General features: G+C 51.0%; 1 protein-coding gene across 4 annotated transcripts in view; it reads left to right on the top strand.

The window, feature by feature from the left end:
• Nucleotides 1-25377, top strand: part of ZC3H4 (zinc finger CCCH-type containing 4) — a 69398-nt gene that overhangs the window by 34706 nt on the left and 9315 nt on the right. For all 4 annotated transcript variants that reach the window (XM_073549334.1, XM_073549335.1, XM_073549336.1 and 1 more), the window contains exons 11-12: nucleotides 348-1120; nucleotides 1220-1440. In XM_073549334.1, the coding sequence (XP_073405435.1) occupies nucleotides 348-1120; nucleotides 1220-1440 (994 nt within the window). The remainder of the gene's footprint in view (nucleotides 1-347; nucleotides 1121-1219; nucleotides 1441-25377) is intronic.

Here is a 25377-nt window from a genome sequence, read left to right as displayed (position 1 = left end):
TCTGCCCACCAAGTTCCAGCAAAGCCAATTGGATATGACAAGTGACCGCTGCAGTCATGTTGACATTTCCAGATCCTGAAGATCCAATGCCAGAAGGCTTCATTCACTCCTACACCCTCCCTAGAGGGTGAAAATAGAGGATTGCACAGTTTATAACATTGTGAGCTCTTGATATATAGATTTCTAGGGCCTGGTCAGCCAATTGACATGTGGGTTCACTTCTAGTTGTGAAAGGTTTTAGATGCATTTTAGAGAGCATACAATTCCTTAATATAAAAGTGTAGGTTCACTAAAGGGAATACCTTTGCTTGAACCTCTTAGCCTGACAGAATGTTGTATCTCATCAGATATTAGCTGAAGATGCAGAAGCTGGTGCTGAAGATGAGAAGGATGTGGAGGAACTAAAGAAGCAAGGAATTAATCCTCTACCTAAACCACCACCTGGAGTCGGCCTCCTTCCTACACCTTCTGCTCCAACAGGATCGTCTGGGTCTTGTGAACCATTGTCCCCAACATCTTTTCCACCTAATGCACCTTTATCAACGTCTGACAGTTCCAGCTCCGGCCCAGGTCCTGGAGGGCTAATTCCAGATATCCAAATGCCTGGAAGTCCTTTGTCAGGAGGCAGTGTTCAAGGAGCTTCAGGGCCAATTCCCGAAGGCCCTTGTCAAGTTATTGGAGGTCTCGGTGGTCCCATGCTTAGTGGCGGCCCGATGCCAGCTGGACAGATGCTTGGTGATCTTATGCCCTGTATTCCAGTCCCTGAAGAACCAATGCCAGGAGGCCCCATGCACTCGATGCATATTGGACCTGATGAAATCTTTCCACCTGATGGTCCAATGCCGCCTTACCCAGGCGGCCCTATGCATCCCTACCCAGGAGGCCCCATGCCACCTTTGCCGGTAGGACCTGGAGTTCCAATCATGCCCCCGTTGCAGGATGATCTTGATCTTGCAATGCTTGGAAGCCCTGAAGATGGAGGCCCACTACTGGACCTAATGCCAGGAAGTCCTGATGGATCCGAATTTATGGATCTACAGATGTGCCAACGAAAAATACCATCACTGTTTGAAATTGTGGTGCGTCCCACTGCCCACTTGGCTCACAAATTAGGTGTTAGGTGAGTGATGGTGAATAAGAAGTCCTTTTTATTATTTGTATGTAGAAAACCTTATCATTTTATTATTTCATTTTTGTCTTGATTTTTTTTATTTTTTAGGCCACCCGGTCCACCAGACGGACCTCCAGGAGCACCTCCACAAAGATTTCCTGGCCCCATGCATCATGAAATGGGTTTAGAGGAAGGTCCCCCTATGTTGGCTTATGGACCCGAAGAGGTTTCTGAAATGATAGTTGATGGTCCTCCTCCCCCAGACTTCTATGGTGAATATTATCAAGACCCCAGTTTGGAAATTGACCCTAACATCATAGGAGACTCAGGTATGTGTAACATTTCAAGGTCTGTTGAAGGACCCGAGGGTTATTTGACGGACATCTGTCTGTGCACTGATAGTTTATAGTCTATTAGCATATAGATACATGCACACATATTCAGAATCCCCTGAATGGTTGGTGTATACCCAAGCAAAAAAAAAATGACAAAACCACCTTGTCCTCAAGGAAAAAAAAAGTGACTTTATGTTAAAGGGAAGCTGTCAAGAGGTTTTTCGTATGTAATCTTAACAGCAGCATGACGTAGGGACAGATACTCTGATTCCGGTGATGTGTCACTTAGTTTATAAGGTGCAGCGGTTGTGATACAGTCACAATTTTTTCACTTTTTATTTGTTTATTAACCATAAAACAATATATACACATATGTATAAATAAAGCCAAGTAATGCACATGTCCAAATATCTATAAAGGAACAGCAACCTCACATATTAGATCCTTGATACAACTTTTGGTTTCATAAGTCCATGTATTGCTGTAAGGATAATAAACCAAATCAACTGGTGAGCAAACATTTTGTCTTCAAAACCATTTGGCGACATATACCGTATTTTTCGGACCAAAAGACGCACTTTTTCCCCCCAAAATTTTGGGGGAAAGTGGGGGGTGCGTCTTATGGTCGCAATGTTCCTACCTCCGAGGCTGGTGCGGGTGCCGTGGGGCTCTGTAGTGCGGTGGTGGCAGCGGGCTGTGCTCCGGTGCAGGGGTAGCGGCTCTCTGTGCTCCGGTGACGAGATCTGAACCTGCGCATGCACCGTCCCCGGACCGGCAGCCATCTTTCCGGTGTCCATGCTCCCGGAGGCCACCGCAACATGGCGGCGGCCAGCAAGGGAAGTGCGGGGGCCTCCGGGCTTGGAGGAAATGCCGGTGGAGCCGCCACCCCTGCACCGGAGCACAGAGAGCCGCCACCCTCACCCCACAGAGCCCACCTGCCCCAGTCCAGCTGCCCCAGCACAGCCCTGCTGCCCCACCCCAGCTGCCCCAGCACAGCCCAGCTGCCCCACCCCAGCTGCCCCAGCACAGCCCAGCTGCCCCACCCCAGCTGCCCCAGCACAGCCCAGCTGCCCCACCCCAGCTGCCCCAGCACAGCCCAGCTGCCCCAGCACAGCTGCCCCAGCACAGCTGCCACAGCCCAGCTGCCCCAGCACAGCTGCCCCAGCACAGCACAGCTGCCCCAGCACAGCCCACCTGCCCCAGTACAGCCCAGCTGCTCCAGCACAACCAACCTGCCCCAGCACAGAGCCGCCACCGCACGAGCATGGGCCACTGAATGACCCCTTTGACCACTCCTCCACCTGTGCCGGATCCCTTCCCAGGGAAGCTGAATTCGGACTGTAAGACGGACCCCCATTTGACACATTATTATTTTTTTCCCTATTTTCCTTCAGAAAATTGGGGTGCGTCTTATGGTCCGGTGCGTCTTATAGTCCGAAAAATACGGTATCTCAAAATGATACTACACATCTAATTAAACTACAACTACTACTAACACACAGCCAAGCACAGTTATGTATTATTAATAGAAATTGGATGCCATAGGCTAACCCAAGGTATTGAATCATAATATTTATAGTGGTACCAAACCACTACGTACTAGAATGGTGAGATGAGTTCCATCTATCCCAAATTTTGTCAAATTTCCCTAGACAGCCCCGTTTCTGATACAACGTTCATTCATACAGTATAACCAAGTTTACCAATTCAATCCACGCTCTGAGAGAGGGATTTGCACCACCTATCCACCGTAATGCCAATATCTTTCTGGCCAAAAAGTTTCTCCTGCAAGAAAATTCTAACAGTGTCCCCACATCTTCCCATCCAACACCCCAAACAAACAGACCAGTGGGTTAACCCCTTTCTGACATATGATGTACTATCCCGTCCATGTGCCCTGGGACTTAATTACCAAGAACGGGATACTGCGTCATAGTGATCAGCAGCGCTCACGGGGGGAGCGCCGCTGATCATGGCCGGGTGTCAGATGATTATCACAGCTGACACCCGGAACTATGTGTCGGGGCGGTCACGGACTGCCCCGGCACGTTAACCCCTGGCACACTGCGATCAAACCTCATCACAGTGTACCGGAGGATCAGGGAATCATCGGCAGGGAGGGGGCTCCCTCCGTGCTTCCCTGAGACCCCCAGCGCAGTGCGATGTGCTGCGCTGGGGGCCTCCTTCCCTGCAGGTCCCCGGATCCAATATGGTCGCAGGGGCCTGCAGGGAGGCGGCCTCCTCAGTGCCTGTAGAGCACAGGCACAAGGAAGCCTGCTGCAGCGTGTTGTGAGTTCATTTTCCCCTTCACTACTGAGGCCCGAGGAACTCCCTCTTCTGGTAGAGAAAGGTAGTGAGCCTGATTATCAAACACCTGAGTTTGATGATGATGACTGGCTGAGTGGAGTTACTGACTGGATATAAGGCTGCCGACGCCCTTCTGCCCTGCGGGTGATTTCTCTGTGGGATCCTTGGAGACCAGTCTGAGTTCCTGCTCTTCTAAAGCTAAGTTTTGTGCTCGGCTTTTTGCATTGGTGCCTTGACTTTGTTTTGCTTTGTTTTTCTGGATTTCTGCCATTCCCTGCTGGGGTGAGCTGAATTCCTTTAGCTCTGTCTTCTGAAAATACCTGAGTGCTGATTTAGTTTTTGAAGCCTAGCTGCTTCAGGGTCTTTTTCCATATCAGCTGTTGGCTTATGTCTTTGATAGGGTTTTGGCAGATTGCAGACAGCAACCTTCCTTTCCTTTTCTGTTTAGTTAGCTTGGGCCCCATCGTTTGCTCAGCCTATCTTTCTATCTGTGTGAGTGTTTTTTCATCTTGCTTCACCGTCATTATATGTTGGGGGTTGCCTTTTACTTTGGGGTCTGCTCTGGGGCAGTTTAGATTTCCTTTTCTGTCTTTAGGCTATTTAGCGCTCCGGCTGTGATCGAGGGGTCTAGGCCATCGTAGGAACCCCCCACGGCTACTGCTAGTTGTGTTGATAGGTTCAGGGGTCTGCAATCTGATAGTTGCCAACTTCTCTGGTTTTCTGGACGTAGCTTCTATTTTTGTGTCTGCCTCCTACGGTGACTCAATCATAACAGCAGCGCCTGTCACATCGCTGATCTGACACAGCGCTGTGTGACGTGTCAGATCAGCGATCTGACATATGACAGTGATGTCCCCCCCCTGGGACAATGTAATAAAGTAAAAAAAAAAAAAGTGTAAAAATAATTTATAAAAAAATCGCTAAATAAATTAAAAAAAATATTCCCTAATAAAATCATTTTTGGAAAAAAAACAAAAGTGCAAATATTTGGTATCACCGCGTCCGTAACGACCTGCCCTATAAAACTGTCCCATTAGTTAACCCCTTTATTGAACCCCTTAAAAATTAAAAAACGAAGCAAAAAATAAAGCTTTATCATCATACTGCCGAACAAAAAGTGCAATAACGCGCGATCAAAAAGAATGATATAAATAACCATGCTACCGCTGAAAACGTCATCTTGTCTCACAAAAAAGAGCTGCCACACAGCGTCATCAGTGTAAAAGTAAAAAAGTTATAGCTCGCAGAATAAAGCGATGCAAAAATTATTTTTTATATAAAATTGTTTTCATTGCATAAAAGCGCCAAAACATTAAAAACAGAACAGTGTAAACGCACCCCCCAAAAGAAATTCATGAAATGCTGGTTTTTGTTCATTCTGCGTCCCAAAAATCGGAATAAAAAGCGATCAAAAATTGTCACGTGCCTGAAAATGGTACGAATAAAAACGTCAACTCGTCCCTCAAAAAATAAGACCTCACATGACTCGGTGTGTCAAAATATGGAAAAATTGTAGCTCTCAAAATGTAGTGATGCAAATACTATTACTCTGTCGCCTAATTGGGGGACACAGAACCTTGGGTGTTATGCTGCTGTCCACTAGGAGGCGACACTATGCATAATCTGAAAAAGATTAACTTTGGCTCCTCCTCTGCAGTATACACCCCTGGACGGCGTCAGCCTTCTCCAGTTTTTGCTTAGTGTCGCAAGGAGGCACACCTTTTTTCTTCCGTTTTTTTTCCTTTTTTTTCACGGAAATACAGATGAAGAAAAGTGGGTCTCCAGCGAGACTCCCGGCATGGCTCCCTCCTCGGTCCCCTATTAGGGGTACCCGGTTGAGGTCGAGGTGGTTTTTTCCCCATGTCGCTCCCTCCCCAGTCCCTCGGGTCCTGGTTCGAGGTCGAGACCCCCCTCCTTCCCCAACCCCTTTAAGGGGTCTGGGTTGAGGTTGAGGCGAGGATGAAGACCCCCTGACGGTGACAGACGCACCCTCCCTAATGCCCCGCAGGGGGTATTAGGTTGAGACGCCTCAGGTAGGGTCGGAGATCAGGCAACATTCCGCAGCTTCCAGGGACCCCAGGCCGGCTGAGGGATCCTGTGGGGGCCGGGGGAGGGTGCGGACTGGATGGCACAGCAGAAACAGGGCTTTTGCTGCGTCCCTGTCTCTGCAGCAGCAGCGGCTCCATAGCCCTTCAGGGGCCCCCCATACAAAAACCGCTACCCCTGCTACCCCCACCGCTATCCAGTCGACCGTTCTGGGGGGGTCTGGTACAAATCCGCCCCCCCCCCCCCCCGGACTACCGCGCCGCTCTGGAGCCCTCCTGGGCATCAGGCTTCAAATTTAGACCGCGGCTTCGGCCTAGCTGAAGCCGCCGCCTTTTCCCCGGCCCGCCCCCCCGGATGACCAAAATGACACACTGGAGTGTCATAGAAGGGGCGGATTGAGGCAGAAAGGGGGCGTTTTTACACAGCCAGCGCGCCCTTTTCAGCTCTCCGCCCCCTCCTCCCTCTCCTCAGAGCCCCGGTGGCCATTTTTTCTGGATGAGATCCAGGAGAGAAGCATCACAGCGGTCTCCGGGGGGCACAGAACTGGGATCTGTCGGCGCTGGACCTAGGGGCACACCGGTGGGGTAAGCTCACAGCTGGGTTTTCATTACTCAGCTGTGAATCTATACTTCCTATAAGGCTCTCTGTGGGTTCCCTCTGCTTAGCCACCCCTGTACGATCCCTTATAGCCAGCCTCTGTGCACTATGCCGGGCTCAAGGAAGAGAACCAGGCAGGAATGTTTCTATGCATTCTGCACAGCCTGCAAAGCCACGCTCCCTAGTGGCAGCACGTATCCGCACTGCCGGGACTGCATCCAGAACTCTGGGTCAGAACCCCAGGGAGTCCCTACTGACGCTTCAGTGTCACAGGCCACGCCGGAATGGGCAACTCAGATGTCTCAGTCTATGTCACAGTCCATAGACAACCTAACTGCTACATTGCTGCAAGCTCTGCAGAGTCGGGCCCCGGCTATGGACGGTACACAGCAAACGGACAGCTTGTCTCAGGAACATGCTGCTTCCGACTCTCACAGACGTAAGCGGACTCACAGGTCTCGATCACCTGAGTCGCACTATAGCACAAGGTCGTCCCCCTCTAGGGAGAGACAGCGTCATTCCAGGTCTCCTGGGCAGTCCCCTGCCACAGACAGACAGTGCAATTTACCACAGGGATCCCTCACCACAGAAGACCCCCGCCCCAGGTCGCCCTCCAGGGATCACCTTAGCGAGGCACAGGATTCGGAGGGCATCTGTGACTCCGACTCAGATAATGAAACGGTCAGGTCCTTCTCCCCCTAGCAATACTAGCAATACAGCGCTAGTTGAGGACATAATTTCTTCTATTCATCGGGTGCTAAAAATTCGAGTCGCCCCCGGAAGTCCCAAAACATAGGATTTGCTTCGAAAATGTTCAAAAACCACCTAAGGTCTTCCCTAATCACGATGAGTTTGAGAAAATACTTACCAAACAGTTTGCGCAGCCTGACAAAAAATTCGCTAATCGCAAATATCTGGAAGCGAAGTACCCCTTCCCACAGGAAGACACCAAACAATGGGCAGATCCACCTGAAGTGGACCCTCCGGTTTCTAGGCTAGCAGCGCAGACTTTACTCTCTCTGCCGGATAGCTCAACCCTCAGGGACGCAGCAGACCGGCAAGTAGAACGCATGGCTCGTTCTATTTTCGAAGCGGCAGGCGCCTCTCTGGGCCCTGCGTTTGCTTCAGTTTGGGCAGCCAAGGCCATCCTAGCTTGGGCCAAAAGACTACAGGAGGGTCTTCAGGCTTCAAATCCTGAGCTCTCGGACCAAGCGGTCCAGATGGCAGTGGTAGCAGACTACATGATTCATGCAGCCCTGGATTCCGCCAGAGGTGTAGCGGGAATAGCATCAAACGCCATCACGATCCGACGCATCCTCTGGCTGCGAGAATGGAAAGCGGATGCGGCCTCAAAGAAGTCCCTCACGCGACTTCCGTATTCTACTGGTAGACTTTTCGGCGAAAAGTTGGACACCATGATAGCCAATGCCACCGGGGGTAAGAGTACCTCTCTCCCTCAACTAAAACCGAAACGCACGTTTAAACGAAGAAACCAGACGCGATTCCGATCCTTTCGGAATTCCTCGGGCTGGTCCGTTTCGCGCCCAGTGCAAAACCGCAACCGTTCTCCACGCAGAGACAACCCACGGACGCAGCAGCGACCGGACAGGGCTTGGCAGTCGAAAGCAGGCCAAGCGAAACCCAAGGGAGGAAAACCTCAGAACTTCACTTCATCATGACTCGAGACCTCCGGAAGACACCCCACCAGTAGGCGGCCGACTTTTACTCTTTCAGCAAGTCTGGCTGCCTATTACAGAAGACAGGTGGGTCAGGGAAATAGTGTCTTCCGGATACAAGATAGAGTTCACTTCCGTTCCACCGAACCGGTTCTTCCTTTCTGTTCCTCCAACACCACCAGAAAAGGCTCGTGTTTTCCACCAAGCGGTTTCCTCTCTCCTTCAATCAGGAGTTGTGGTGCCGGTTCCCGCGAACGAGAGATTCCGAGGATTCTACTCAAATTTGTTCGTAGTCCCCAAGAAAGGAGGCGGCGTCCGACCCATACTGGACCTAAAACAGCTCAACAATTACGTACGGGTCCGTCATTTCCGCATGGAGTCCCTCCGGTCCATCATTGCATCCATGGAGCAGGGAGAATACCTCGCCTCCATAGACATACAGGATGCGTATCTCCACATACCAATTGCTCCCGCCCACCAAAGGTTTCTCAGGTTCGTGGTCAACCAAAACCACTACCAGTTTGTCTCCCTTCCGTTCGGACTCGCCACGGCTCCAAGAACGTTCACCAAAGTTATGGCGGCCACCATGGACGTCCTGCAGTCAAGAGGCATTCTAGTCGTCCCGTACCTGGACGACCTCCTCGTCAAGTCTCCCACTTTCAAAGACTGCGAGGTCAGTGTCTCAATCACTCTAGACACTCTGAGTCGCCTGGGATGGCTAGTCAACCTACAGAAATCGTCGACCATCCCAACTCGGACTCTAACATTCCTGGGAATGGTATTCGACACCACCAGGGGCCTGGTGCTCCTTCCCAAGGACAAGACACTGGCCATCCGTCTGGGAGTTCGCACACTCCTTCGCAGTCCTCCTCGATCTCTCCGGTTTGCCATGAGAATCCTCGGCAGGATGGCAGCAGCAATAGAGGCAGTGCCATTTGCCCAGTTTCACCTCAGGGTCCTTCAACTAGCCATACTCAGATCTTGGGACAGGAACCCCTTCTCCCTCGACAGGGAGTTCAGGTTGACGTCATCAACCAGGAGGTCCCTGCATTGGTGGCTCAAACCAACCTCGCTTACACGAGGGAAGCCATTCCTCTCAGGACAATGGAAGATCCTGACTACCGATGCAAGCCTGACAGGCTGGGGGGCGGTGCACCTACATCACAGGGCACAGGGCAAGTGGTCACCGAGGGAAGTGACATTGCCCATCAATGTTCTGGAAATCAGGGCCATTCTCTTGGCACTGAGAGCCTTTCATCACTTGCTTGCAGCCTCGCACATACGGATACAGTCGGACAATGCCACGGCTGTGGCATACGTGAATCACTAAGGCGGGACCCGCAGCACCCAGGCGATGAGAGAAGTGGCTCATATCCTCCGCTGGGCGGAAGACACAAGGTCGGTACTTTCTGCGGTACACATTCCGGGTGTAGAAAACTGGGAAGCAGACTTCCTCAGCAGGCAAGGAATGGACTCGGGGGAGTGGTCTCTCCATCCCGAGATTTTTTACCAGATCTGTCAACGCTGGGTAACCCCGGATGTGGACCTAATGGCATCCCATCTCAATACCAAGGTTCCCAATTTCATGGCCAGGACACACGACCCGCGGTCGCTCGGAGCGGATGCCCTGGTCCAGGACTGGTCCCAGTTCCGACTCCTGTACATTTTTCCACCCCTCCCCCTAATCGCCAGGGTCGTGAGGAAGATCAAGCAAGAGGGAGTTCCGACCATCCTCATCGCGCCAGACTGGCCCAGACGTACTTGGTACGCCGACATCGTCCAACTTACGGCAGACGCCCCCTGGCGTCTACCCGACTGCCACGACCTTCTGTCTCAAGGTCCGTTCTTCCACCAGAATTCAGGGGCCCTCAATTTGACGGCATGGCCCTTGAAACCTGGATTCTAACCCAGGCAGGTTTTTCACCGGCAGTCATTGCAACTATGATCAGGGCAAGGAAGCCTGCCTCCGCCAAGCTCTATTATCGTACCTGGAGAGTCTTCTTTTCTTGGTGCGAATCTCATGGACAAGTCCCACTCCCTTATTCCCTCCCGAAGGTACTAGGTTTTCTTCAATCGGGCCTAGATGCCAAGCTATCCTTAAGTTCGCTTAAGATTCAGGTGTCGGCGCTTTCAGTCCTTTTTCAAAAGCGCATTGCTACTAAACCGCAAGTAAGGACTTTCATCCAGGGAGTTTCCCGATTGGTTCCTCCCTACAAACGTCCGATGGATACGTGGGACCTCAATCTGGTCCTGACAGCATTGCAAGCTCCACCCTTCGAACCTCTTAGAGGAGTTCCACTCTCCATTCTGTCTCAGAAAGTGGTTTTTCTAGTGGCTAGCACCTCGTTACGCAGAGTGTCGGAATTGTCAGCACTTTCCTGCAGACGACCTTTCCTAGCCTTTCACCAGGACAAGGTGGTTCTCCGCACGGTACCATCCTTCCTTCTGAAGGTTGTGTCCAACTTTCACCTTAACGAAGAGATTTCACTGCCTTCACTTTGCCCGGTTCCGGTCCATAGAGTGGAGAAGGCTCTGCATACGCTTGACCTAGTCAGAGCATTGCGGATTTACGTGTCCAGGACTGCACCTTTCCGGAAATCCGATTCCCTCTTCATTCTTCCGGAAGGTAGTCGCAAGGGGTTGCCGGCTTCCAAGGCTACCCTTGCCAGGTGGATCAAGTCCACCATACATGAGGCCTACCGACTTAACAGTTCCCCTCTTCCGGCCGGTATCACGGCACACTCTACACGGGCAGTAGGGGCCTCCTGGGCCATTCGGCATCAGGCTTCGGCACAACAAGTGTGCAAGGCGGCCACTTGGACTAGCCTACACACGTTTACGAAACACTACAGTGTTCATACCCAGTCCTCAGCGGATGCGAGCCTGGGTAGACTGGTTCTGCAGGCGGCAGTACCCCAAGTCTAGGGGACTGTCAGCACAATATTCGTCCACTGCTTCCCACCCAGGGACTGCTTTGGGACGTCCCAAGGTTCTGTTTCCCCCAATTAGGCGACAGAGTAAAGGAGATTTTTGTGTACTCACCGTAAAATCTCTTTCTCTTAGACTTTAATTGGGGGACACAGCTCCCACCCTGTTGCCCTTACGGGCCGTTGTTTCCTGTTGAGTTCTCATATTGTTCTTGAGCTCGTACATAGTAGCCTTCTTACAGGCATGGTTATGTTATTTGGTTACGTTCCTCCTTCTGCTTTGGCACAAAACTGGAGAAGGCTGACGCCGTCCAGGGGTGTATACTGCAGAGGAGGAGCCAAAGTTAATCTTTTTCAGATTATGCATAGTGTCGCCTCCTAGTGGACAGCAGCATAACACCCAAGGTTCTGTGTCCCCCAATTAAAGGCTAAGAGAAAGAGATTTTACGGTGAGTACACAAAAATCTCCTTTTTTACAATAAAAAGCGTCTTTTAGTGTGCGACAGCTGCCATACATAAAAACCCGCCATATATAGTTAGGCTATGTGCACACAGTGCGGATCCTCCCGGGGATTTTTCCGCGCCGATTTTACTAAATCCGCAGGTCAAATGACCTGCATTTTTCCTGCGGATTTCTTCCTTTTTTTTTGCGGTTTTACTGCGGTTTTCCACTGCGGTTTTCCACCTGCGGATTTGTAGAATGGAGCAGGTGGAAAAATGCAGCAAAACCGCATAAAAGAAGTGACATGCTGCTTTTTTTTTTTTTCCACACAAAAACCACGCGGAAAAAAACGCAGCATGTGCACAGCGGGTTTTTTTTCCATTGGCTATAATGGTACTGTACATCACCTGCAGGGCACAGGGCCTAAATCAACCCCCCCTTTATAACCCCCTTAGTTAGGGAAAATAATAAAATAAAAAAAAATTATTTCCATTTTCCCATTAGGGTTAGGGCTGAGATTAGGGTTAGGGGTGTGTTGGGGTTAGGGTTAGAGTTAGAATTGGGGGGGTTTCCACTGTTTAGGCACATCAGGTGCTCTCCAAACGCAACATGGCATCTGATCTCAATTCCAGCCAATTCTGCGTTGAAAAAGTCAAACGGTGCTACTTCCCTTCCAAGCTCTGCCATGCGCCCAAACATATGGGGTATCAGCCTACTTAGGACAAATTGTACAACTTTTGGGGTCCAATTTCTCCTGTTACCCTTGGGAAAATAAAAAATTGGGGGCAAAAATATCATTTTTGTGGAAAAAAATTTTTTTTTATTTTTATGGCTCTATGTTATAAACTTCTGTGAAGCACTTGGGGGTTCAAAGTGCTCACCACACATCTAAATAAGTTCCTTGGGGGGGTCTAGTTTCTAAAATGGGGGTCACATGGGGGGTTTCAACAGATTAGGCACATCAGAGGCTCTCCAAACGCGACATGACACCTGCAGACCATTCCATCTAAGTCTGCATTTCAAAACGTCACTACTTCCCTTCCGAGCCCCGACGTATGCCCATACAGTAGTTTTCTCCCACATATGGGGTATCAGCCTATTCAGGACAAATTGCACAACAACTTTCGGGGTCCAATTTCTCCTGTTACCCTTGGGAAAATAAAAAAATTGGGGACTAAATGATCATGTTTGGAAAAAAATGATTTTTTTATTTTCACGCCCGGGCGTTATAAACTTCTGTGAAGCACTTGGGGGTTCAAAGTGCTCATCACACATCTAAATAAGTTCCTTAGGGGGTCTAGTTTCCAAAATGGGGTCACTTGTGGGGGGATTCCACTGTTTAGGTACATCAGGGGCTTTCCAAACGCGACATGGCGTCCGGATCTCAATTCCAGCCAAAAAAGTCAAATGGCGCTGCTTCCCTTCCGAGCTCTGCCATGCGCCCAAATAGTGGTTTACCCCCACATGTGGGGTATCAGTGCACTCAGGACAAATTGCACAATAACTTTTGGGGTCCTGTTACCCTTGGGAAAATAAAAATTGGGGGTGAAAAGATCATTTTTGTGGAAAAAATATGATTTACTCTGTCGCCTCATTGGGGGACACAGAACCGTGGGTGTTGTGCTGCTGTCCACTAGGAGGCGACACTATGCTTAATCTGAAAAAGATAAACTTTGGCTCCTCCTCTGCAGTATACATCCCTGGACGGCGTCAGCCTTCTCCAGTTTTTGCTTAGTGTCGCAAGGAGGCAAACCTAAAAATTTTTACGCCGTTTTTTTCTTACTTGTTTTTTTTTCCAATGGACTACAGATGAAGAAAAGCGGGTCTCCAGCGAGACTCCCGGCATGGCTCTCTCCTCGGTCCCCTATTAGGGGTACACGGTTGAGGTTGAGGTGGCTATTCCCCATGTCGCTCCTTCCCTAGTCCCTCGGGTACTGGTTCGGAGTCGAGACCCCCCTCCTTCCCAAGCTTCTTTCGGCTCTGGGTCCAGGAGAGGGTGAAACCCCCTGACGGTGACAGCAGCACCCTCCCTAATCCCCCTCTGGGGGTATTATGTTGAGACACCGCAGGTAGGGCCTGTATCAGGCACCATTGAACCGCTTACAGACCCAGGGACCCCAGCCCAGCTGCGGGCTCCTGTTGGGACCGGGGGAGGTGCAGGCAGGCATGGCACTTGTCAGAGACGGGGCTCCCTGCGCCCCTGTCGCTGCGGCAGCACCAGCTGCATAGCGCCCCAAGGGACCCTCCACAGGGCCCCGTTCGCGCTCATGACCCCACCGCTAGCCTTCCTTTCATTCCAGGGGGGTCTGGGTTAAATCCGACCACCCCCCGGACAACCGCGCCGTCCTGGAGCCCTTCTGGGCATGAGGTCTCAAATTTAGGCCGCGGCTTCGGCCTAGCCGAAGTCGCCGCCTTATTCCCGCCCCCCGAATGACGAAAATGACACTGCAGTGTCATAGAAGGAGCGGATCGAGGCAGGAAGGGCGCGCTTTTACATAGCTCAACGCGCCCTTTTCAGTTCTCCGCCCCCTTCCTCCTCCACCTCAGAATCCCGGTGGCCATCTTGCGGCAGCAGAAAACATAGCTGAAGCAACACAGCAGTCTCTGGGGGGCACAGGACCGTCAATTGTCGGCGCTGGATCTAGGGGCACACCGGTGGGGTAAGATCACAGCTGAGTTCCCTTACCCAGTTGTGAATTCATAATACCTATAACGCTCCCCTATACTTCCCTCTGCATAGCCACCCCTGTAGGGCCCCTGCTAGCCAGCCTCTAAGCACTATGTCAGGCTCAAGAAAGAGGACCAGGCAAGACTTTTTATGCATTCTGCACAGCCTGCAAGTCCACTTCTCCCCAGCGACAGCACGTACCCGCACTGCCGGGACTGTACCCGAAACACTGGGTACGAACCCCAAGACGTCCCTACCAACGCTTCTGCGCCTGCTACCACGCTGGAATGGGCTACTCAGATGTCGCAGTCTATGACTAACCTGACCTCCACACTACTGCAGGCTCTGCAGGGTCATGTCTCGGCTATGAACGCTACCCAGCAAAGGGACAAGCCCGTCTCAGGGACATACCGCTTCCGACAGTCTCAGACGAAAGCGGACCCACAGGTCGCGTTCATCCGCGTCCTCACATAGCACTCGTTCGTCCCCCTCCAGGGAGAGACACGGTGGCTCTAGATCACCTTCACCATCCCCTGACAGAGACAGACAACGCAGATCTCCACAACGATCCCCGACCACAGAAGACCTCCGCCCTAGTTCACCCGCTAGGGAGCTCCTTAGCGATGCGCAAGACTCAGAAGGCATATGTGACTCTAACTCAGACAACGAAGCAGAGAATTCTCTGATACCTTGTCCCCCTAGTAATACAGCGCTAGTTGAGGATATAATCTCCTCTATCCTTCGGGTGCTGGACATTTCTGATCCAACCCCGGAAGCCCCAGAACACAAGATTTGCTTCGAGACTGTTCTGAAACCACCTAAGGTCTTCCCTAATCACCCGGAATTTCAAAAAATACTTTCTAAGCATTTTTCGCAGCCTGAGAAAAAATTCGCCAATCGCAAATACTTAGAAGCACAGTACCCCTTCCCACAGAAGGACACTAAGGAATGGACAGATCCACCCGAAGTGGACCCCCCAGTCTCTAGGCTAGCAGCACAGACTCTTCTTTCACTGCCAGGCAGCTCAACCCTCAAGGACGCAGCAGACAGGCAGGTAGAACGCATGGCTCGTTCAATCTTCGAAGCGGCAGGAGCTTCTATGGCTCCCGCGTTTGCTTCAGTCTGGGCGGCCAAGGCCATTCTAGCCTTGGCTCAAAAATTACAACAGGGCCTCCAAGCTTCTAATCCTCAGCTGTCGGACCAGGCGTTTCAAATAGCAGTAGTAGCAGATTACATGATCCATGCAGCTTTGGATTCTGCAAGAGGTGAAGCTGGAATAGCATCAAACGCCATCACGATCCGGCGTATCCTCTGACTGAGGGAATGGAAAGCGGATGCGGCCTCAAAAAAGTCCCTCACAAATCTCCCGTACTTCAGTGGGTGTCTTTTCGGTGAAAAACTGGATATAATGATATCCAACGCCACCGGGGGTAAGACTACCTCTCTCCCTCAATTTAAAACCAAAACGCACGTTTAAAAGACGTAACCAATCTCGTTTCCGATCCTTTCGGAATTCTTCAGGCTGGTCCGTCTCGCGCCCAGCACAAAATCGTAACTGCTCCCCCCGCAGAGACAACACAAGGGCGGCACAGAGGCCAGACAGGAACTGGCAGTCAAAAGCAGGCCAGGCAAAGTCCAAAGGAGGAAAATCTCAGACTTTCTCCTCATCATGACTCACAGCTTCCGGACGACACCCCACTCGTAGGCGGACGACTGCTACTCTTTCAGCAAGTCTGGCTGCCTATTACAGAAGACAGATGGCTCAAGGAAATAGTGTATTCCGGATACAAGATCGAGTTTTCTACCAGCCCACCGAACCGGTTCTTCCTCTCCGTTCCCCCAAAACCACCACTCAAGGCTCGAGCCTTCCATCAAGCGGTTTCCTCCCTCCTTCAAACAGGAGTCATAGTACCGGTTCCTGCAGACGAGCGCTTCCGAGGGTTCTACTCCAATCTGTTCGTAGTTTCCAAGAAGGGAGGCAGTGTCCGACCCATACTAGACCTAAAACAACTCAACAAGTATGTTCGGGTTCGTCATTTTCGCATGGAGTCCCTCCGGTCAATCATTGCGTCCATGGAGAAAGGAGAATATCTTGCCTCCATAGACATACAAGATGCATACCTGGAGAAGAGCAAATGTTGTTCCTATCTTCAAAAAGGGGAAGAAGGTGGACCCAGGCAACTATAGGCCGGTGAGTCTGACTTCTATACCAGGAAAGATCTTTGAACAAATTATTAAACAACATGTATGTCAGTACCTGGATAAGAATTAAGTGATTAAACAGTCAGCATGGGTTTGTAATTAATAAGTCATGTCAGACTAACTTAATTTCCTTCTATGACGGAATCACTGATTAGGTGGATCAAGGAAATGCTGTAGATATAGTATATCTTGACTTCAGCAAAGCATTTGACAAAGTATCTAATATAATCCCTATTGAAAAAATGACTAAGTATGGAATGGACAAGGCAACTGTTAGGTGGACTCATAACTGGCTTAGTGATCGGACCCAAAGAGTGGTCGTAAATGGCTGCACATCCAGTTGGAAGAATGTCTCAAGTGGGGTACCACAGGGCTCTGTCCTGGGCCCTGTATTGTTCAACATCTTTATCAACGATTTAGATGAAGGAATTGAGGGTAAACTGATTAAATTTGCTGATGACACAAAGCTAGGAGGGATAGCTAATACTAGAGAAGAGAGAGAGAGGATTCAAAAAGCTATAAATAAACTGGAGAAGTGGGCAGCAACTAACAGAATGGTTTTTAACAGGGAGAAATGCAAAGTATTACATCTGGGCAATAAAAATGAAAAAAGCATATACAGAATGGGAGGAATAGGCCTAAGCAACAGCACATGTGAAAAAGACTTGGGTATACTAATAGATCACAGACTGAATATGAGTCAACAGTGTGATGCAGCAGCAAAAAAGGCAAATGCAATTCTAGGATGTATTAACAGAGCATACAGTCTAGATCACGTGAAGTCATTATTTCCCTCTACTCCTCTTTGGTCAGACCTCATCTGGAATATTGTGTCCAGTTTTGGGCACCACATTTTAAAAAAGACATTAACAAACTGGAGCAAGTTAAGAAAAGAGCAACCAGAATGGTGACCGGTCTGCAAACCCTGTCTTATGAGGAACGGTTGCAGGATTTGGGATTGTTTAGTTTGGAAAAGAGAAGACTGAGAGGAGACTTAATAGCTGTCTACAAATATCTCAAGGGCTGTCACATTGTAGAAGGATCAACTTTATTCTCATTTGCACAAGGAAAGACTAGAAGCAATGGGATGAAACTGAATGGGAGGAGACACAGATTAGATATTAGAAAAAACTTTTTGACAGTTAGAGTGATCAATGAGTGGAACAAGCTGCCACGAGAAGTGGTGAGTTCTCCTTCAATGGAAGTCTTCAAACAGAGGCTGGACAGACATCTGACTGGGATGATTTAGCGAATCCTGCTTTGAGCAGGGGGTTGGACCAGATGGCCCAGGAGGTCCCTTCCAACTCTACGATTCTATGATTCTACCAACTGCTCCCGCCCATCAGAGATTTCTCAGGTTCGCAATCGACCAGGACCACTACCAGTTCGTTGCCCTCCCGTTCGGACTCGCCATGGCTCCCAGAACGTTTACCAAGATCATGGCAGCCACCATGGACGTTCTACACTCCAGAGGCATAGTAGTCGTTCCATACCTGGACGACCTTCTCATCAAAGCCCCCACCTTCAAGGACTGCGAGGTCAACGTCTCAATCACAATCGACACTCTGAGTTGCCTGGGATGGTTAGTCAATTTACAAAAGTCATCGACTACCCCGAGTCAGTCTCTGACCTACCTGGGGATGCTATTCAACACCTCTAGGGGTCTGGTGCTCCTCCCCAGGGACAAGACACTGGCTCTCCGTCTAGGAGTTCGCATACTCCTCCGCAACCCCCCCCCCCCCCGATCTCTCCGGTTTGCCATGAGAGTTCTCGGCAGGATGGCAGCAGCAATGGAGGTGGTACCATTTGCCCAGTTTCACCTCAGACCTCTTCAACTGGCCATCCTCAAGTCCTGGGACAGGAATCCATTCTCCCTCGACAGGGAGTTCCGGTTAACATCAAAAGCCAAAAAGCCAGGACGTCCCTACACTGGTGGCTCGAGCCAACCTCACTTGCAAGGGGAAAATCCTTTCTCCCAGGCCATTGGGAGGTTTTGACCACCGACGCAAGCCCGACAGGTTGCGGCGCGGTGCATCTACATCACAGGGCGCAAGGCAAGTGGTCACCAATGGAAACGAACATGCCCATCAACATCCTGGAGATTCAGGCCATCTTCCTAGCATTGAGAGCCTTTCATCACTTGCTGGCAGCCTCTCATGTCAGAATACAGTCGGACAATGCCACGGCGGTGGCATACGTGAACCATCAAGGCGGGACCCGCAGCATCCAGGCGATGAAAGAAGTGACACATATCCTCCACTGGGCGGAGGACGCGAGGTCGGTACTCTCTGCGGTCCACATTCCGGGTGTGGACAACTGGGAAGCCGACTACCTCAGCAGACAAGGAATGGACTCGGGGGAGTGGACTCTCCATCCTGAATTTTTTTGTCAGATCTGCCATCGCTGGGGGACCCCGGACGTGGACCTGATGGCATCCCATCTCAATGCCAAGGTCCCCAATTTCATGGCCAGGACGCGCGATCCAAGATCGCTCGGTGCAGATGCTCTGGTTCAAGACTGGACCCAGTTCCAGCTTCTGTACATTTTCCCACCCCTCCCCCTGATCTCCAGAGTCCTGAGGAAGATCAAACAAGAGGGAGTTCCAACCATCCTAATCGCACCAGACTGGCCCAGGCGTATATGGTACGCCGACGTCATACAACTCACAGCAGATGCCCCCTGGCGTCTCCCCATCTGTCCCTACCTTCTGTCACAAGGCCGTTCTTCCATCAGAACTCAGGGGCTCTCAATTTGACGGCATGGCCATTGAGACCTGGGGTTCTGACCCAAGCAGGTTTTTCACCGGATGTCATTACAACCATGATCAGGGCACGGAAGCCAGCTTCCGCCAGGATTTACTACCGTACCTGGAAAATTTTCTTTACTTGGTGCGAATCTCATGGACAGACTCCACTCCCCTACTCTCTCCCAAAGGTTCTTGGCTTCCTTCAATCGGGCCTGGATGCCAGGCTATCCCTGGGCTCGCTTAAGAGCCAGGTGTCAGCGCTCTCAGTGCTCTTTCAGAGGTGCATTGCTAACAAGCCGCAAGTGAGGACTTTTCTCCAAGGGGTTTCCTGGTTGGCTCCCCCCCCTACAAACGTCCATTGGACACGTGAGACCTCAACCTGGTCCTGACAGCATTGCAGGCACTTCCTTTTGAACCCCTTAAGGAGGTCCCTCTCCGCCTTCTCTCACAGTAGGTGGTCTTTCTAGTGGCAATCACTTTGCTACGCAGAGTGTCCGAACTTTCGGCACTTTCCTGCAGACTACCATTCCTGGTTTTCCACCAGGACAATGTGGTTCTCCATACAGTCCCATCTTTCCTACCGAAGGTTGTGTCCAGCTTCCATCACAATGAGGAAATCTCACTGCCTTCTCTTTGCCCGGTTCTGGTTCATAGAGTGCAAAAAGGCTCTGCATACGCTTGACCTTGTCAGGGCATTACGCTAGGACTGCTGCCTTCCGGAAGTCTGATTCACTTTTCCTCCTTCCGGAAGGCGTTCGCAAGGGCCTACCGGCTTCCAAAGCCACGCTTGCCAGGTGGATCAGGTCCGCCATACAACAGACTTACCGCCTTCACAATTCTCCTCTTCCAGCCGGTATCACGGCACACTCTGCGCGTGCGGTAGGGGCCTCCTGGGCCATTCGGCACCAAGCCTCAGTTCAACAAGTGTGTAAGGCGGCCACTTGGACTAGCCTCCACACGTTTACAAAACACTACAGTGTTCATACCCAGTCCTCAGCGTATGTGAGCCTGGGTAGACGGGTCCTGCAGGCAGCAGTACCTCAAGTCTAGGGAACTGTCAACACAATATTCGTCCACTGCTTCCCACCCAGGGACTGCTTTGGGACGTCCCACGGTTCTGTGTCCCCCAATGAGGCGACAGAGTAAAGGAGATTTTTGTGTACTCACCGTAAAATCTCTTTCTCTTAGCCTCTATTTGGGAGACACAGCTCCCACCCTGTTGCCCTTACGGGCCGTTGTTTTTGGTTGAGTTCTCATATTGTTCTTTGAGGTCGTACATAGTGGCCTTAATACAGGCATGGTTATGTTATTCCTGTTATGTTCCTCCTAATGCTTTTGCACAAAACTGGAGAAGGCTGATGCCGTCCAGGGGTGTATACTGCAGAGGAGGCGCCAAAGTTAATCTTTTTCAGATTAAGCATAGTGTCGCTTCCTAGTGGACCCGTGGAAGCGCTCGAGTAGCGCGAAACGGCCGTTGTCAGCCATTTGACACTCTTATCTTCACATCCCCGACGTGACATGTAATTATGTGTCAATAAACAGTCACAATCAACCCGCAGAGTGCGACCTTTTCTTCCTGGAATGTAAGATGGAACTCAGTTTTTTGCTTAGTGTCCATGCAGGCACACACGTCTGGTTTTGCTCCAGACTTTTTTTTTCCCATGAAGATGAGACAGGGGCAACAGACCCTATTGAAAGAGTCCGATCTCCCCAAACCATCAACGGACTATCGTCTCCACGTGTCCTCTCCCGCACCGTGGGCCGTTTTTCCCAGACCTTTTTTTATTTTATTTTTACCGTCTATGAAGATGAGACAGGGGCAACGGATCCTATTGAAAGGGTCCGATTTCCCCAAACCATCAACGGGCGAGCACGTGCGAGTGTCCCTCCACGTATCCTCTCCCGCGACGTGGGACACAATGCCGGAGTTAGCCCTGACCACCCCTAAGTATTGAAACCATGGGCTGTACAGAGGCACAAGACTAGTCCGTGCGTCCCCCACTGCTCCACCAATGCTTAGACTGCGGTGCTGCAAGGCAGCGGACGGTCCCTCTCCTCACCCCCTGAAGGGGTTAGGGGTTAGATGGAGCTAGGGTGCCTGCACCGTCCTATTTTGTCAAGGCCCCCCTCACATACCTGAGCTGGGAAGCTGAAGAGGATCGTCAGTGAGGAGAGGACCTGGGAGGGCTCCTGCGTTAAAGATCTTAGCTGTCAGATGCCACCGGCCAGTGGCTGCAGAGCAGTGCGGAGAAGCCTGCGCCAGTAAGTAGCGCCATTTTTTTCTGGCGCCATAGATTTCGCGCCCCCCCCTCCCCAGGCCTGGGCAACGGGGAATAAATTTAGTGCCCGGCTTCGGAGCGCGGCTTGGCCGCAGACCTGGAAGTACCGCCTCTGGACCGGTTTATATGCTGGCGGTCCGCCCCACAGCTGGTGGCACGCAATTTTTTTGCGGAGGCGTCCAGGAACGGGGGGCACAGGACTGGGGTAAGTGCTGCCCGGGAGACCACAGGGAAAACGAGGTGCTACCTCCTTCCCCCATCCCCAGCAGTGGACAGATACAGCATGTCCGAAGAAGCAGCATGCATCTCTTGTCGGGCTGCGTTTCAGCGGGCGCAGAGCAAGCGATTATGCAAAGCCGGCGACTCCAAACGTGCCCAGGAGCCCTCCCCTGCGACCGAACCCACAATGCTGGTGTGGGCAGACCGCAGAGGACAAGGCTCGGGATTTCCGCTGTGCAGTGCCCGGAACCCGACGTCTAACAGAACCTCAGTGTCCGTCCTCCCCTGCGACCGCGACCAATGTGCCAAGCCCCCCAGAGTGGGCCCTATCACTGTCACAGTTCATGCAATTGAGTCCCTTCAGGCCCCAGATGGGGGTAGGGACAGTGGCTCACCAGCCTTAGAGGGGACCTCCACCTCACAAGAGCCTCTCGCCTGCAGGGGCCGCTCTCACTCCAGGCAGACCCGAGGGAAACGAATCCACACGGTGTCGCCCAGTCCATCCGGTGCCTTGGCATCCGTAAGTTCTGCTTCTCGCTCCCCGTCACCAGTGGTTGATAGCGAGCAGACCTCAGAATTCGACTCAGACGAGCCCCTTGACCTGGATACTCCAGCGTCACGTGAAACAGTGGACTGCCTCATAGAAGCCGTCAATCAGACTTTGGGGAATGAGGATGATCCCGCAGCGGCTACGGGGCATAAGGTGGCGTTTAAGCGAGGAAGCGGCCGCACAGAATTTTTTCCTCTCACCCTGAGTTTGAGGGCATAGTGCAGCGACACAGGGAACGACCAGACAGGCGTTTCTCGGGTCAAAAGGCACTCGAAGCAAGGTATCCATTTTCCCGGACCTCCGTAAAAAAATGGAAGGAATCTCCGACGGTGGATCCACCGGTGTCGCACCTAGCCACTATAACCCTGTTATCCGGGCCTAGCGTTTCCTCTATTAAGGATCCCACGGATCGCCAGGGGGGTGCCAGGTTTATTCATTTCCAAAAAACCCAGCAGGCAGTCAATTCTCGCAGCAAGGGCCAGGTGACTTTTGGAGTTAGGGTACCGTTACACATAGCGACGCTCCAGTGAGCCCGACAACGATACGACCTGGTAAGGATCGCTGGTACATCGCTACATGGTCGCTAGTAAGCTGTCAAACAGGCAGATCTACTCAATGGCGCAGCAAAAAAATGGCCCAGGACATTTGAACACGATCAGCAACATAGCTGGGGGGGGCCTGATCGCCGCTATGTGTCACACATAGCGAGGTCGCTGTTGCATCTCAAAATCTGTGACGTTTCATCGATCTCGCTATGTGTAACGGGGCCTTTAGGCAAGCGACAGTCAGGCATCCATTTACTCAAGGCCTTAACCTGCCCAGCAAGATAATATAAATAGAAATCTGGCAGAGCCGCCCCTCCCATCCCATCTGTTTAGGTCTTTGTAAAGTAGATAATTTAAGCTTGGGTCTGGTTTTCCCCCATATAAAGGACGTAATTAGAGAATTTAGATATGCAAAAAAGGACTTACGAATCAGCACCGCATTGTGTTGGAGGGAATAACTAAGCTTAAGGCCCCTTTACATTTAGCGATGCACCAGCGATCCCGACCACGATACGACCCGGTCAGGATCGCTGGTGCATAGCTAAATGGTCGCTAGTGAGCTGCCAAACAGGCAGATCTCGCCAGCGATGTAGCGATGCTCGGTGGTCGTTACTTACCTGTCAGACGCGGCGATCCTGACGTCCTCCCGCCCGCGTCCACACGTCGCTCATCGGCGCCAGCAGGAAGCGCCCGACGAGAAATGGAGCAGCACGATCTCACGCGATCAGCGACAGACAGCGGGGGAGCCGGTCAGAGGTAAGTATCACACATAGCGATATCGCTAGCGATATCGCTGCTGCATCACAAAATTGGTGACGCTTTAGCGATATTGCTAGCGATATCGCTGTGTAAAGCCCCCTTTAGGGAGAAAAATCATCTTAATTAGATTTATGCAACCAGCAACAGATAGTGGGAGTTTACTCCAAGATGTGAATTTAATCTTAACTAGATCCAATAGTGGAATAATATTGAGTTGTAGGTTAAGTTCACTATTTTTTTGGAACATTAATTCCTAAATATTTAAAATGTGACACTATAGGCAACTAAGATAGAGTATCAAGGTGGGCTCCTGGGTTGTGAGAAAGGGGCAACAAGGTGGATTTCTCCCAGTTAATGTATAGACCCGAGTATTTACTGAATTTATCAATGGTATCAATTACATAAGGCAGCGTCTCCTCTGTTTTATCCATGAAAATCACCATATCATCAGCATAAAGACTGATAGTATCTAGACGATCTGCTATGTTCATGCCCTTGATATTTAGAGAGGACCTTACGCGTATTGCCAGCACCTCTATCGCAAGGGCAAAGAAGGCCGGGGAGAGGGGGCACCCCTGCCGCATCCCTCTAGACAGAGAAAACTGTTCCGATAGAGTTATTGATAATTATACGAGCCTTGGGTTTGGCGTATGTTATGCTAATCCATTTTTGAAATCTATCACCAAAACCATACTTCTGCAAACACGCAAGTAGGAAAGGTCATTCAAGGGAGTCAAAGGCCAAGTGTTATCTGACACCAAAGAACTATACTGAACCACCGACTGGACCCGCCTAATATTAATGAAAGTGCTTTTGCCAGGCATGAAACCAGTTTGGTCAGGGTGTATGAGATCCAATATAACAGAGTTCAGTCTAGTGGCCAGAACCTCAGTGAAAATTTTATAATCTACATTCACCAGAGATATGGGGTGGTACGACCCACACACAAGGGGATCCTTCCCTTCTTTTTTAAGTACAATAATATTTGCTTTGTAAAAGGAGCCCGGCATATACCCCCCCCTCCAAATCCCCTGAAACACCTCTGAGAAGTGGCTCAAATACATCACTGTACTTTCTGTACAGTGCAACAGGGAACCCATCTGGTCCCGGAGCCTTCCCAGAGGCTATATCCATCATTGCACCTTCAATTTCTTCTATAGTAAAGTCAGCGTCTAAAAGGACTCGTTGAGTAGAGTCTAACATGGGGAATTTTATGTCTGATAAGTAGTCCAGACAATCCGGGATACCAAGACCACCCCCCAGAAGTATACAATGCATCATAATAGTCAGAGGAACACTGAAGTATATCCTCAGTGGAGGTTGCTATTGAATACCTTATTTTTCGCTTTATAAGACGCTCCGGATTATAAGACGCACCCCAAATTTTGAGGAGAAAAATAAGAAAAAAATATTTTTTTAATAAAATGGTGGTGCTTCTTATAATCCAAGCGTCTTATTGCTTACCGGGGGTGGTGGCTGCGGTGAAGCGGGGTCCCAGGGTCGCTGCTGGAGGAGGCAGGAGTGGGGTGATACTGCAGGCCGCAAGAAGGGATGAGAGGTTGCTCCGATGTGCAGCGCGCTGCCAGGGGGTCTTGTTCTGCTACCAGGGGGTCTTGTGCTGCTACCAGGGGGGCTTGTGCTGCTGCCAGGGGGGGGGGGTTTGTGCTGCTACCAGGGGGGGGGGGCTTGTGCTGCTGCCAGGGGGGGGGGCTTGTGCTGCTGCCAGGGGGGGGGGGTCTGTGCTGCTGCCAGGGGGGCTTGTGCTGCTGCCAGGGGGGCTAGTGCTGCTGCTGGGGGTCTGTGCTGCTGTCAGGGGGGCTTGTGCTGCTGCTGGGGGTCTGTGCTGCTGCCAGGGGGGCTTGTGAATGCCAGGAGTGTGCAAAGCAGTAATCAAAGCAATAGGTGGCTACTTTGAAGAACCCAGAATATGACATATTTTCAGTTGTTTCACACTTTGTTGTTAATTAT

This window comes from Dendrobates tinctorius, unplaced genomic scaffold, assembly GCF_039654945.1.
Source record: "Dendrobates tinctorius isolate UK_male_01 unplaced genomic scaffold, ASM3965494v1 ptg000158l, whole genome shotgun sequence".
Taxonomy (NCBI): Eukaryota; Metazoa; Chordata; class Amphibia; order Anura; family Dendrobatidae; genus Dendrobates; species Dendrobates tinctorius.
This window is presented reverse-complemented; position numbering and strand designations above follow the sequence as displayed.